Raw genomic sequence first — 14,797 nt, forward strand, 5'->3', positions numbered from 1 at the left:
TATCTAACTGCAAGTAGACCGGACATTATGTTTAGTGTTTGCTTATGTGCTAGATTTCAATCATGTCCTAAGGAATCACATTTACTAGCTGTTAAGAGAATCTTTAGATACCTTAAGGACACTCCTAGTTTAGGACTTTGGTATCCTAGAGACTCTAGCTTTAGCTTGCATGCTTTTTCTGATGCGGATTATGGAGGATGCAAATTAGATAGGAAAAGCACTTCCGATACTTGCCAATTCCTTGGAAATATGCTAATTTCTTGGTTTTCAAAGAAACAAAATTGTGTTGCATTATCTACCACTGAAGCCGAATACATTTCAGCTGGTAGTTGTTGTGCACAAGTTTTATGGATGAAACAACAACTTTTTGATTATGGAATTGAAGTAGGTACTATTCCTATCAAGTGTGACAATACTAGTGCTATTTGTCTCACTAAAAATCCCATCCAACACTCTAGAACTAAGCACATTGAAATAAGACATCACTTCATTAGAGACCATGTCACTAAGGAAGATGTAGTTCTAGAATTTGTTGATACTTTGCACCAATTAGCGGATATCTTTACAAAACCCTTAGACAAGGAAAGATTTTGGACACTTAGGAGAGAATTAGGTTTGACCAACCTATCTTCACTTAGTGTTTAAAATAATTTTAGCACTTTTAATAAATCTTGAAAAATGCTTATAATAATTTTTTTTGCATTCTTGCTATTAGTTAGGAGGAGTTTGTAATTCTTAGTGAAATTTAATTTTATGTTCAAAAATCGATTAAAGATTAATTTAATTGTTTGAACATAATTAATTTTTGATATATGAGTTGCCAATACCACTAGAAAAGATTAATTTAGCATTTTGTGCTTAAAAAAATCGGATTTTAGCATTTTGGTGCAGAGGGAATCGATCCCCCCCTGAGGGAACCGATTCCCCCTTTGAAGGGGAACCGATTCCCCCCCACAGGGGAATCGATACCCCCATGGGGTTCTGCTAAAATCGGGCAGAAAACCCCAAATCTCAAAAACCCTATTATTCTCTCTTCGCCGTTTCTTCCCTCTAAATCCCTCAAATCTCCATTTTTTGCCTCAAATCAACGATATTAATCGGAATTTGCTTCATAAATCATCTTCCAAACCTGTTAGAATCATTAAAATCGTGCAAACAACATCTAAATCCCCTCAATCTTCATATTTCAAGGTAAATTTTTCTAAACTCTTTATTTCATTATTTTTGAACATAGGATTAGTTTCAATTAGTTCTAGGTTGAAATAGTGATCGGGCATTGATTATTTAGTGATTAGAAACTAGATGTTACAACTAATTTCATCAAAAACACAATAATTTTTCAAATTTTTTAAATTTTCGAAATAAAAAAAAAATATTTTTCAAATTATTGTGTTTTGATTAAATTATATTGTTGTTATGAAAAACTAAACATATATTGTTTCTCAAAACCATATTTTTCAAAAGTTTTTCAAAAACTTTGCCCATTAGGATTGATTTAGAGAATCTTGAAATATTGAGGACTCATTTGAGTTTTGGGATTAATTGAATTGCATACACTTGTTTTAAAATTGCAGGTTATTATATCTATTCCGATTTCCTTCACCATGTCAAATCCTAAACGTCCTAGGTCTTCATCTAGTCGTTCTAGTCGTCAACCAAATCCACCTCCAAATCCTCCTTCTATTCCAATTTCTAATCCCAATCCCACTGATCCTAACTTGACTATCCAAAATTCGTGTTTCAATCATCCTGGGTCTAGAAATCACCGATATTGGTATTATCAATATTTCGATTCTTACAAAATCCGGGAAGAACGTATTCCTTCTCGTCAAGCTATGTTAGCTATCGATTTTAAATATCTTCCCATTTTACAAGAATGGAAATTTGATAAACTATTTGATCTTGAACCCATCGTTTACCATCAACTTGTTCGTATATTCTACTCTAATGCCGTATATGTTAAAAACCAAGCTGAAACCGAAACCATAGGAATTCGTTCCTACCTTCTAGGACAATTCTTATATATTGATCCGGCATATATAGCCAATACATTTGGATTAGATAATGATGGTATTTCGAATGAAAAACAAATTTTAGGTTCTCGTTACAAAAGAAGGGAAAGTGCGAGTGTCTTAGACCTACATAAGCGTTTTCTTCATCTAATGATTTCTTGGTGGTTTCGACCATCCGGAGGTCGTTATTCTACTCTTAGAGCTTTGGATCTTTGGTGGTTACATTGTTTTGAAAACCGTATTAAAATTAACCTACCACAGATTATTTTTGCTGAAATTGTTGAAACCGTAAATCTTGTTCCTAACAAGAAACACTGTTCATCTCTAGTTTACGGTTGCTTTTTGAGTAATCTGTTTTCCAAAGCTGGGCTTAGAGTCGGTCTAGATGCCGTTTTTCCTCTTAAGAAACAAATAAATCTTCTTTCCTTAACGAGAGCGGGATGGGTAAAGGACAAAGAAACCGGTGAATGGGTTCGTTCTTCTACTCCGGGAGCTAGTTCTTCACAAGCTCCACCCGAAGCTGACGAAGATCCCGAGTTTGAACAATTAATGAGGGATATTGATGAAGCTGAAGAAGAACCTGAACAACCCGAAGAGCAGCCCGAGGAGCAAGCACAACAAACGCATCAAATGCCTCCATATTTTCAATCCTTTATGGAGACATTCGATTTCCGATACGCTACCATGGACTCGCGTTTTTCTTCTATAGAGTCTCATTTATCCACAATGGGAGCTCAACAATTAGAGATTCTTCGGGAGATGCGTGCAAACAATGAATCAACCAACGCTCGTATCAATGAACTCACACACGAGATGGCCGCTATGCGAGCCCGTTTTCCTCCTACCGATCCGGATGCTTGATTTTATGTTTAGCTTTAAAACTTTGAACAAAATGAATATTGTTTCAACATTTTGATTTGTTTGATTTTGTGGATTGTTGGATTTTGGATATATGAATGGTGTGAACTTATATGTTTGGTGTGTTTTTTTTTGCATCATTTACATTATCATTAGCAATATGACCAATTTTGCCATATCACATTATTTATGAATATTGATTTATGAAACTAATGGCTAACCTCTCTTTTGATTGTGATCTTAGCAGCTTCAGCTTATAATTAATAAATCAATTGGCTAAATGATTTTCATAACCTTGTTTTACAATGTCTTTTTGATTTAACAAAAAGGGGGAGAAGAATAAGTGTTAAATGTTTTACATGATAAATTGAAGAAGTGTTAAAGTAAGGGGGAGTAATTTCAAAACATGATTTCAAAAATCTTAAAATTACTAAAATGTTTTGTTATATCAAAAAGGGGGAGATTGTTGAAACATTTTAATATTTCGATATAACAAATTAAGTTAAATGGATTTTAAGATTTTCCAAATGATTTTTTAAGTATATTCGATATAACTATTCGAATAATCAAAACATTACTCCAAATATTTCAAAAATCATTTTTGATCCTTACTTAAGTGTAAAATTAAGTTTTAATCATAAAACAATTTCAAAATAATTTTACAAAGTATTTCGAACCTATTCAAAGCCAAAAATTCCAGATTGCTCAGAGGGAACCGATTCCCCCCCATAGGAGGAACCGATTCCCCCCTGAATGGTTTGGCTCTGAGATTTCCAGAATGCTCGGAGGGAACCGATTCCCCCATAGGAGGAACCGATTCCCCCCTAAACATTTTTGTTCCGAGAATTCCAGTATGCTCGGAGGGAACCGATTCCCCCCCAAGGGGTACCGATTCCCCCCTGTTCAACGGTCGAAATATTTGAATTTTACACTTAGGGAACCGATTCCCTATGAGAGGGAACCGATTCCCCCCACGCTCCAAGCTGTTTTATTAAATGTTTTCACACTAAAACGGCTATAATATCTTCTCTAATTATCCCCAACGTTCAGAAGTGATCCAAGGTGTATTTAAGCAAGCTTAGAAGCCATTGATCAATAACAAGAAACATCAAGCAACTAGAATCAAGAGAGAATCAAAGAGAAAGCATCAAACCTCAAGTTTGAGCATTTCAAGCCTATTTTCATTCAATATTCTTTTTGCTTTCAAGAACACTTTCTGTGCTCAATTGTATTCATCTTTGAGTGTTCTTTTCTTTGTTCTAGAATTGTGCAAACATCTTACCTTGTGAGGTTTTCTTGTAAGTTTGCAAATTTGTAATCCTCTCTTTGAGAAAAGAGTGTTCTCAAGAGTTGGGGTATACTCTTGAGGGAATTGTAAGGTTATCTCTTTGGCCTCAAAAGAAAGAACAAATTAGTGAATTTGTTGGAAAATCCTTAGTGTGGATAGCTAAGGTAGTGGACGTAGACTTTGTTTGAGAAAGTCGAACCACTGTAAATCGCTGTGCAAATACTTTCAATTCTCTGCAAAAGCTTCCACAAAATTTTTATTGCCAATTCACCCCCCTCTTGGCCAATTTCGTCATTCGATTAACTCAACAAAGGGCAATTCTGTCATTTTACATTACTGAAATCAAATTCATCTGACATGTCTGCGAAACAAACAGAATATGGAATTGGATTAGGGATGGCAACTCAACCCGAATCCGACGGGTTCCGGCCCGACCCAATCGGGTCGGATTTTTTTAAAAAAATTTCGGGTTCTGGTCGGGTCGGGTTTTTTTTAAATGCACTGTTCGGGTCGGGTCGGGTCGGGTTTAGGGTAAAAAAAATCCGACCCGACCCGACCCGAAAAATATATATAATTTTATCTTATATATTTAGGGATAATTACAATAATATCCCTCCATATATAATTTTTTTCAATTAAGTCACTGTTTTCATTGAATTAAATTTTTTTTTTATTATTTCGGGTCGGGTCGGGTGAAACATTAATTTTGTCGGGTCGGGTCGGGTCACGGGTGGAGAACCCTTTCTTCTCGGGTCGGGTCGGGTGGCCCAAAAACCCGACCCAACCCGACCCATTGCCATCCCTAAATTGGATTCCAATCCTGACAGATTCAAATTCCTTCACAGATTCTAATTTCCTCATAAACATTCCAAAGAACTATAAAACGATTCGTTTTAACTCTGCTTTGAACATAAGGGTATAATAATAATTATATTAATCAAGTCACATCGTAAATTTTTTATCTTAAAATTAATTTATTATTTATAAATCTATTTTAATATGTTTCTAATTTAAATTTAAAAAAATTGACAAATAATACATATAAACTTAATTAATATGTATCAAATTCATTTATTTTAACTCTCTACTTATTATATATGCTCAAACTATATCTTATTAAAATAAAAAATACTTGAGAGTATTTAAAACAAATACTACTTTGTAATCATCTTAGTTTAATAAAAAATGTTTAATTGGATTGGTATATTAATTCATACAAAAAAATATTTGATACTAATAAAATAAATCAGATAATTAATTTTTAAATTAACTAAATAATATTTTTATATAAAGAAATAAAAAATAAACTAAAATAATTGAATATATTATTATATATGACTATAAAGATAAGGGTAAATTACACGGTTCCTCACTCTACTTTACTCTCTCTCCTATTTTGCTCATCGAACTTTCAATTTTTCTAATTTGCTTACTAAACTTTACAGATTGAATCATTTTGCTCACTCTGTCGTTAACTTTTTAACAGTGTTATGATGTGACACATGAATCAAAATGACACTGTTTTGAAAAACTCAAATATACTCTAAAACGAGTAAAATATGAGATAACATAAAGTTTAATAACTGATAGTGTAATTTACCCTTTTTCCTAATAAATCATGGTGTAATTTACCCTTTTTTCTTCTCCATTTTTTCTCCGTTGGCCACCACGTCATTTTTATTCCGTCCACCATCGACTGTCGTACATGATGGTCTTCAATCCCAACATGGGATGGGTCGGTTCATCTCGACCCCCTGAGTCCAGATCTGGTGGTTATTTCACCAGAAAATGTCGCAAAACCCGTGATTTTGGACTGAACCGTTTGAGTTTCCTTACTTTCAATATCAAATTCGTGGACTTCAGAACAACTTCCGACAAAATGGAGGTCGAATTCAAACTCACAACGTTGAGGCAAAGCGACCCATCCCATTTGGGACCAAACGACCACCATCTACGACGGTTAACGGTGGCATCCGACCACCTTATATATTTATTTTATTTTTAATTATTTTATATTAAATAATAATAATAAATGCACCGTTAGAGAAAAAACGGGGGAGTGAGCAAATGATTCAATTTGTAAAGTCCAATGAGCAAATTAGAAAAACTGAAAGCTAGGTGAACAAAATAGGAGATAGAGTAAAGTAGAGTGAGTAGCAGTGTAATTTACCCTAAATATAATTATATATTATAAAGGCTTAATACCAAAATAAGTACCCAAACTATACCTAAAATCTCGAATAGGTGCCTAAACTATTTTCTGACCCATACAGATGTCTAATATTATAAATGTTACCTATTTAGGTGCCCGGGCTGTCAACGATGTTAATTTCCCCATAAGTGACACGTGTCACAAACTGATGCTTTTAAAATTTTTATTTAAAACTAAAAAAATAAATCATATATATTTTTAAAGAAAAAAAATAAACATTTTGAAATAAACCCAAGAACTTTGAAAACCTTCATTTCAACCCCTAAACCCACGTCGATTGTCGCCCTTTGTCGTCGACGAAGCTTCATTCGACCTTATCTCCCCCAACGACCAAAACCCCCATGAAATTATGATCGATCGATGGTTAATCAACGACATATTGACGTTTTATACCCCACAAACACAAGGATGAAAATCGTGATCCCACGCGATCTCGACAGCCAATCGACGACAACTACAATAGCATATGACTAGGAGGATGGTAGAGACTATGTCGGCGATGATAATCGTGGTCAGAAATGGGGACAACGACGGTTAAGAATAGGATTTGGGGATTTTTTATGATTTAATAGAAATTAGAGTTTTTTATATATATAATAATATTTTTTTAAAAAAATTAAAATACCATATTGTGACACGTTTCACTTAATTGGAAAGTTAACGTCGTTGACGGTCTGGGCACTTAAATGGGTAACATTTGTAACGTTAGGCACCTAGATGGGTCAAAGAATAGTTTAGGCACCTATTAGAGATTTTAGGTATAGTTTGAGCACTTGTTTTGATATTAAACCATTACAGTAAAAGAAAGAAAATTTCTTGAAAATTTGTGAGGTTGATGATGGCCATGGAGTTACAAAACAAAGCCGGTGCTTTTGGCGAGCCATTCCTCTAACTGTGACTTGAAACTGACACTAAAAAACCAAATATGTTGAAGCTGGTTCCCCTCCATCAGTCTCCTGGTTCCCAGCTTCAACCTCTTGCCATCGTACAAACCACCCAAAAGAGCAGCTCAGCCACTGCAATTCCCAGCAAACAGTCACCGTCTGCCGTCAGATTCTGTTCATGTTGTGGACGAAGGCATTTTATTGAAGCAGCCACTACCTCTTTTCTTCAAATTTCCCCTCCCAAATCCAATGCCTCCACTTTACACTCTAATGATTACTTGGTAGTACCCTTTCTTCATCTCTCTCAAGACATATACACACACATATATATATCTAGTTATATGATTTCTTAGAATATTTTTCTTTATTTAAGCTTTGCTCAACAAGATTCACCCTCCAAGACCTGATTGGTATGAAGAGTTCTATGTCTCTGTTATGAACACAAGCATGAAATCTTATGAGGCAAAGGTTAGTTTATGCATTTCTTCTCATATACACGCATACATGCATACATGCATACATGCATACATAAATACGTATATATGTGTGTGTGTGTGATTGAATTACTAAGACTTGTTGAATCTGAAGATTGCAGGTTATTAGTCGCAGCTCTTCGGGAAACTAAAGGGAAAGGCCAAAAGGGTAATGGAGATTGGCATTGGAACAGGCCCTAATCTCGAGTAGTATTCTGGTAACGATGAGGTCCAAGTTTTTGGATTGGATCCTAACAAGAAGATGGAGAAGTATGCTTGAGCATCGGCAGCCGCGGTCGGTATTCGGCCGAATAATTTCCATTTCATAGAAGCTGTAAGTTGCATCGATGGCGTAAGTTATGGGAAAATTGATGCCTTTTTCTATGTAATCGGAGACTAAGATACAAAATGCTGCATCTTGTACGGGTTGCGGAGGCTGTTCCACTAGATGATTCCTCCATAGATGCAGTTGTAGGAACACTTGTATTATGCTCTGTCAAAGATGTTAACATGGCACTTAAAGGTAGTTTGAATGTTTGATACTTCAAAAACTAGTGATTAGCTCATGCATGAACTATTTTAGTGAATTGTTAACTTTGATAAGAGGTTAAGAGGGTGCTGAAACTAGGAGGGCTTTTCCTGTTTATCAAAAGGGCCGGCCCTGAGCCCAGGCGGAGAGACCGACCGCCTAGGGCCCAGATTTGGAAGGGGCTCATTCTTCCCAAATATTTTTAACCTCGCAAAACACAAAATCTTGCCAAAAAAAATATCCAGGAAAAGTATGACTCTCAATCTATCTTGGAGGGGCCCATTCTTCTCAACTTTCTATCTTGTTTCCTGTAAACACCAATATTTTTTTTAAAAAAAGGGGTCATACCTTGTAACACCACTTGCCCATTTCTTTTAATATCCCCAACTGTTGCACATGCTCCACTAATTACCCACGCCATGCTACTCCCATGCCCTGCAAAATAAAAGAGATTATATTAGTAAACAATTAAGGTGGGGGCAACATATTATGGGTAGCAAAGGATAACAATATTAAATTGGGGCTCTCGACCAAAAAACAGAAAACACATAAAGAAAAGGAGGTCCATCAACAAGGTCAGAAATCAAAAACCGAGAGCAAAAACCGAAGATACAAACGTAACCAAAATCAGGGGTAGGGAGGAGGAGAGAACAAAAAAATAGATTGTAAGTGTGGAGAAAAACAGGGATTTCCCATCTCATTTCTTTTACACAGTCAATGTAATCATGGGAGCTTTTCCTCACAATTTTTTTCTAAGGAGCAATGCGAAAGAAGCAATTTTCCGTATGATGCATATTCTTTCACACAGTTTGCATGTTTATAATTCTTTCTATTTATTTTAAGTGTATTTAATTTTAGTCCTAGTGTTAATTTCTTTAATTTTCGTTGTTTAGACATTAGGATTCTATATTTTTACATGTTAGTCTTGTAGGCTGTTTTGTAATTTTTCCATTTTTTATGCCTGATTTTAATTTTTTTGGGTTAATTTCGTTTAGGTCCTTAGGTTGTACGTGTTTTGTATTTTAGTTAATAGTCTATTCGCTTCTATTTTATTTCGAATTAAGCTTTAATTTTTTATTTATTTTAATTTAACCCTTTTCATGTTTAATTTTAGCTTAGTAATTTAAAATTTATGCAATTAGGTCCCCAAACTTCGATTCGATTTTTGATATTGACATAATTAAATAGGTTAAATATAGCTTCCATTTTAGTTTAGATTTCAAACTAGTCTTTAAATTTAGGGGATAATTCGAGTTGGCCCTCGCGTAAACGCTCGAGGGACCACTTCGGTTATTCGATTCAATAATTAATTAAAATAAAAAATGATTAATATTATAGCCTACATTTTTAGGTTTGAGCCCCTAGGTTCTTTAATTTTCATAATTTGACACCATAAGCTAGAAAAAACCTTAATTTATTTTAGAATAATTAGGATTAAATAAAATTTTGTTTGATTGCATTGTTTTTTAAAACTTAAGGAAAAACGATAGATTCATGTTTGAGATGGTATTGCAGATGGAACAAGCCTCAAGTTGTGGCAGAGCGTGCTTGATCCTTTGCAACAAACAGTTGCAGATGGGTGTCACCTTACCAGAGAAACGGGGAAATATATAACTTCAGCAGGGTTTCCGAGTTTGGAACTAAACATGCCTTCCTTTAATAAATCCACATGTTTATGGAGTTGATTGCAATTAAAGCCTCGACTTTTACCAGTCATGTTGTATTCTCTGGTGACCAATACTTACATTTTTAAGAACAACCGTCTAATTATCGCCTTAGGTCCCTCTGATTTTGAGTTTCCAATGGGATATGCTGTTAATTCTAAACTCGAATGGTCCAATGCTTGTCTTGGAGTGGGCATATAAGCAAAATGAAAAGTTTTGGGGGGGCCAAAGTTGGGCAGATAAAACATGTGGGGGCATTTTGCAAATGAGTCTTACTGTTGCCATTAAACTAATAATTGCTTGCCAGCCGGTGCAAAGAATGACTACGTAATCTACCAGGGAGGTATGAGTTTATTCCAATTTTTAAATAAGCTGCTCTTAATTAATCAATCATATTTATTTATATTATAATATCTCTCCACGATTCACAATTGGTCCTCCGAGGTTCATCAACTCTGTAATCAAGTCATCAACATTGACAAGCTCTTCAATCAGGTCATCGCAGTGGTAAGTTATGATAAGTACTATATATCCTACACAATTTACGAACAGCCCCCTTCCATCCTGAAATACTCTTGAGATGGTAGAGAGAAAATCTTGAGATTCAATGACATTGTCCCGCAAAATACAATATTTAATTGTCGAGAGTTTTGATTGATCGTACAATCGGGATCACTCAATAAATTCTAAATACATATAATTATATAGATTGTGAGTGTGAGTGTGAGTGTGAGTGTGAGTGTGAGTGTGAGTGTGAGTGTGAGTGTGAGTGTGGAATACATATATAGATTGTGAGTGTGGAATACATATCACTTATCGATTCAATTAAGAATTTATTTTATACACATAAAATATTGTTGTTTTCAAATTTATTTGCACTATAATATAAACTTTACTAATAAAAGTTGTAGACTAATAATACTCTTAAAAGTGTAAAACGCAAAGAAAAACAAAACAAAACTTGGGATGGTTTTAGAATTACATAAAGAAAGGAGGTCGTAATGTGAAAATAGAAAATGTTCACATCAAATTAATCTTCTTTCCCTCAACAAATTAGGGTTTGTTTTCACACTCCAAAATTCCCCTCGCATTTCCTCCCGATTGCATTTCGTCTCCTTGAAATCGTAAGCTCCCACTCTCTTTTTATTCTTTTATTCTAAGAAGCACCGGAATGGCAAGGAGGCCCGTTTCAAGTGCTCGATACGTTTTTGGTACAGGGACGTGCCACAGTGGTAGGGTACGGCTGACCGAATTAGGGGACGGTCAAAGCTTATCCGGGGACGTCCCCAGGGGTAATTTTGACTGCAACACGACCCACGACGACGACGGATGAGAACCAGTCGACGGCGAGGGTTGGGGTCACAACATGGAAGCTTTTGGACGATGACTGATGACCTACTTACCTTAGATCAGTAAGAACGGCGGCGAAGTGACGATTGTGGATGAGCGTTCGTGAAACAACAAAGGAAGAAGAAGGAAAAGAAATAGGGGAGGTGCGTGTGAATGTTGGAATAAAGGTAGGGATTTGTGATTATAATAAAAATGAAATAATCTCATAGATAGTCCTCAAATATTATATGTTTACTGAAAAGGTTACATAATTTACAATAATTACAATTTGGTCAAAAAAGTAATTTAGGGATTTTACTGTTTTAAATTTAATATTGTGGTTTGAGTCTTGATATTTGATTTTATTTATGACTTTTTATATATATGTATAATTTTAAAATTATTTTATATGACGTACCCTTACCGTCCCCTTTAAAAATTGCCGTTTCCCATCCCGTCTCTGTCCTCGTATCCATATCAGTGCAAGATAGCTTTTACTCTCTTTGTTTTTTTATCGTTTTCTCATTAATATTAACTTAAATTTTTGGTTCTAATTACGTGCATAATCGCAGCTTCCTTTAAGCCTCTCTGAACTGTTCTTCAAAGTTATTTTATTCATATTTCTTGTTTTAGGTTTCTTTGCTACTATGTAGTTACTTATACTTGGTTTTCGTTAAGTTTCTTTTTTCATTTTTTCCGAAGTTCAGAAATTATGAAAAAAAAATTGCATTTTTAGGCTGTTTGATTCCTAGCTTCATGAATATGTCAAGTTGAAATATAGAATTTGTATAGTTATTTTACAAGATAATTCTGCTTAGTTTGTCTGAAATTATTAAAATATATTGCTGTCATTTCTATTTTGGGAGTAACTGTATGGAAGTTGGATAGTGGATGTTTAGGAAATGATATGATGAAAGTCTATTTGATCATTAACTTGGAGGGACACTCTGTTCCTTCTTGTTTATTTTATTTCATTGCTAAATTTACGGCTGTTTTATGCCATGATTATTACGTCTTATTGTACTTATTTTACTTTTTTCCTGCCAGGTTTCTGTTTTGATGGTACTCAAAAGGAACTGTCGAGGGGATTTAACATGCTCTAGTGAAATGTATAATTAACATACTTCACTGATGAAGATAGTGTGTTGCTTAATGAATTAAGTCTTATACTTCTGAATTTTGGGTCTTAACATCAAAATGGTCACTGAGAAGGTAACATATCTCAAGGATGTTGTCATTCTTTGAGTTAGTTGTCGGGAAGTGTAAAAGTTGAAAGCTTGTAGAGTTGAAACTTGTGAGGTTTACTAAAGATAGCTAAGACGGGGTCTCTGTGTTGTGTGGGTCAACCACACCCGGTAGAGACTGGTCGATGGGCCCTCAAGAGCCTTGTTGGCGAACTAATACTAGTTTCTCACCACCCCCTTCAAGATGGGATTTCCATTTTCAACCCGACGGACTGTCGTATGGTTCATATGATGGTAGTCAATTGTATGAATCTTCTACATCTCCAAACAGCGAAGAAAGTAGGGGCTGGGTGAGGAGAAACCTTCTTTACAATCATCAATATTCAGCATCTGACGGTGCTGGGCCATTTTAAAGTAGCCCATCGGACCTTTCACAGGGTCCACAGTGGACACCTCCAGTAATACAAGAAATCACTCTTGATGATTATGAAACTGCGGTGAGAAGAGGTACGCTAGTTAAGAGTGACACTTTAAATGTTAAACTGTATTGAGGTTCACTTTGATTGTTCAATGTGAAAGAGAAAAAAAACTTTGGCTTCTTTTATTGTTATAGATTGTAACTCTATCTATTGCTTTCTCATTGCTTTTGAGTTGAATAACTGTGATGTTCAACAGCCTAGTCAGCTACTATATTGTAGGGTGGAATGCAGTGGTCCAAAATACTCTTTTAATGTTCTTGGTATTTAAAACTTGACTTGAACAACTTATTGTTATCTTTTCCTTTTTAGATCATGTTGGTGGGCGGTTACCCTTCACTGATATAGTTGAGGTACCTTATTCTCATATTCACGCCCATGTTAAGCTGAGAATGTTTCCCTAGAATTTGTATTCCTTAAGTTGATGGAATTTTGCAGGGAACTTCAACAAATGCAGATAGTGGTGTCTCCACTTCATCTTATTCAGACAGTAGTGAGTCTGAGCCCATGGTGAAGCGGTGCTTATCATCTCAACAAAACGTTTCAAGTCGGTATTACTTCATGTCCAAACCTATTCACCCCTTGTCCTTTCCCATGGAGACTCCTACCACGGAAGCCGCAGACTCTGCAACTGCGGGGCTTTCAGATGATACAGCCATGCCACAAAGAGATGCCCATCGCTGGAGCAGTGCTAGCAGCGGCAATGATATTGCAGATATTTCTGAACCATTTGAATCTGTGATGTTTGGCCGATCGTGTATCCCATATAGTGTTTTTAAATGTAGTTTGTGTGAAAGATATCTCTCACAGTGATCGCCTTGGAGTGCTCGTAGGATTGTAAGAAGTAGTGACATGCCTGTTGCACATGTGGGCACACTTTCCATGCAGAATGTTTGGAGCAGATAACACAAAAAGCTCGTATAAGCGACCCTCCTTGTCCTGTATGTTCCAAATTTGAAGAGCAAAATTTTCCAGAAAACTGAGTCTTCTCTAGGTTTAGGAATAGTATCTCAAGGGTTAGACAATTTTCTGAGGATGGACCACCAAGGTCTTGGAGATGTGCACGGGCGGGAGATTGTGTTCAAGGGGTTTTGCAGCCTCCCCCACGTAATAGTACTATGCTGTTGCTTAACCAAAGTCACATGAAGAAGAATCTCTTCATGAAGGTCAACTCGGGTAGAGAATTTCCCGGATAGCTGAGAAAAAGTGGTTCGTTTTCTTTGCAACTTTTTAGTGGGAAGTCAATCGATCAAGGTGCGGTCGTGCGCTCGAAGACTATTGCAGGTCCAAGCATGAAGGGTTGAAACGTGGCATATCTATCAAGGTTCTTTGATCGAGTAAATATTGGGACTGGAAACTAGGTGGTGTTGTATAGATATTATTTTGTGGAAACAAAGGTTGAAATCTATTAATATCGTTTGTATCATACTATTTATTTTTATGATGGTGGATTATGGGTAAAGTATCTCTTTAGTCCCGCAGTTTTTAATGTGATTTCTGTTTTGGTCACTTAATTATAAAAAAATTCAATTTGATCATTGAATTTTAAATCTTGTTCATTTAATCGTTATTTTTTTAACCTCGTTTGAAAATTGTGCAAAAAACAAACTCCTGAAATTTTGTTAAGTTTATGCGAAAACTCTTGAAACTTTCCACTTTCATCTAAAATTTTGGACTTCGAATCCAAAAGGTGCGTATAGAAGAATTTAAAAAATAATGTCTATTTTTTATGTTGATCTAACAGTGAAAATTACAAATTAATTCAATATAGGATTAGAGATTTGGTTTGAGTTTTATCAATTTTGAAGATAATAAAAGATAACATGTACATTGCAAACGACAATAGGTGACGATAGAACAAAATTCGTAAGTTTATAATCAAATTGAA

At 35.4% G+C, this 14,797-nt stretch overlaps 1 protein-coding gene across 1 annotated transcript; it reads left to right on the plus strand.

The window, feature by feature from the left end:
• The first annotated feature begins 11,003 nt into the window (after nucleotides 1–11,003).
• LOC120170939 lies at nucleotides 11,004–14,360 on the plus strand. The gene is made up of 5 exons (XM_039178771.1): nucleotides 11,004–11,044; nucleotides 12,297–12,783; nucleotides 12,871–12,940; nucleotides 13,222–13,262; nucleotides 13,348–14,360. Exons 2-5 carry the CDS (start codon nucleotides 12,619–12,621, stop codon nucleotides 13,720–13,722), a joined length of 651 nt encoding a protein of 216 aa, XP_039034702.1. The 5' UTR covers nucleotides 11,004–11,044; nucleotides 12,297–12,618; the 3' UTR covers nucleotides 13,723–14,360.
• The last annotated feature ends 437 nt before the right edge of the window (nucleotides 14,361–14,797 follow it).

The sequence above is a fragment of the Hibiscus syriacus genome, unplaced genomic scaffold (assembly GCF_006381635.1).
Source record: "Hibiscus syriacus cultivar Baekdansim isolate YM2019G1 unplaced genomic scaffold, ASM638163v2 tig00111799_pilon, whole genome shotgun sequence".
Taxonomy (NCBI): domain Eukaryota; kingdom Viridiplantae; phylum Streptophyta; class Magnoliopsida; order Malvales; family Malvaceae; genus Hibiscus; species Hibiscus syriacus.

Bases quoted from the DNA above. Each gene is read 5' to 3' on its own strand.
- LOC120170939 (XM_039178771.1), top strand. From the start codon at position 12,619: ATGGGCCCTCAAGAGCCTTGTTGGCGAACTAATACTAGTTTCTCACCA. The intron at 12,941-13,221 runs GTACGCTAGTTA...TTTCCTTTTTAG, and splicing joins TGAAACTGCGGTGAGAAGAG to ATCATGTTGGTGGGCGGTTA. The intron at 13,263-13,347 runs GTACCTTATTCT...GGAATTTTGCAG, and splicing joins CCTTCACTGATATAGTTGAG to GGAACTTCAACAAATGCAGA.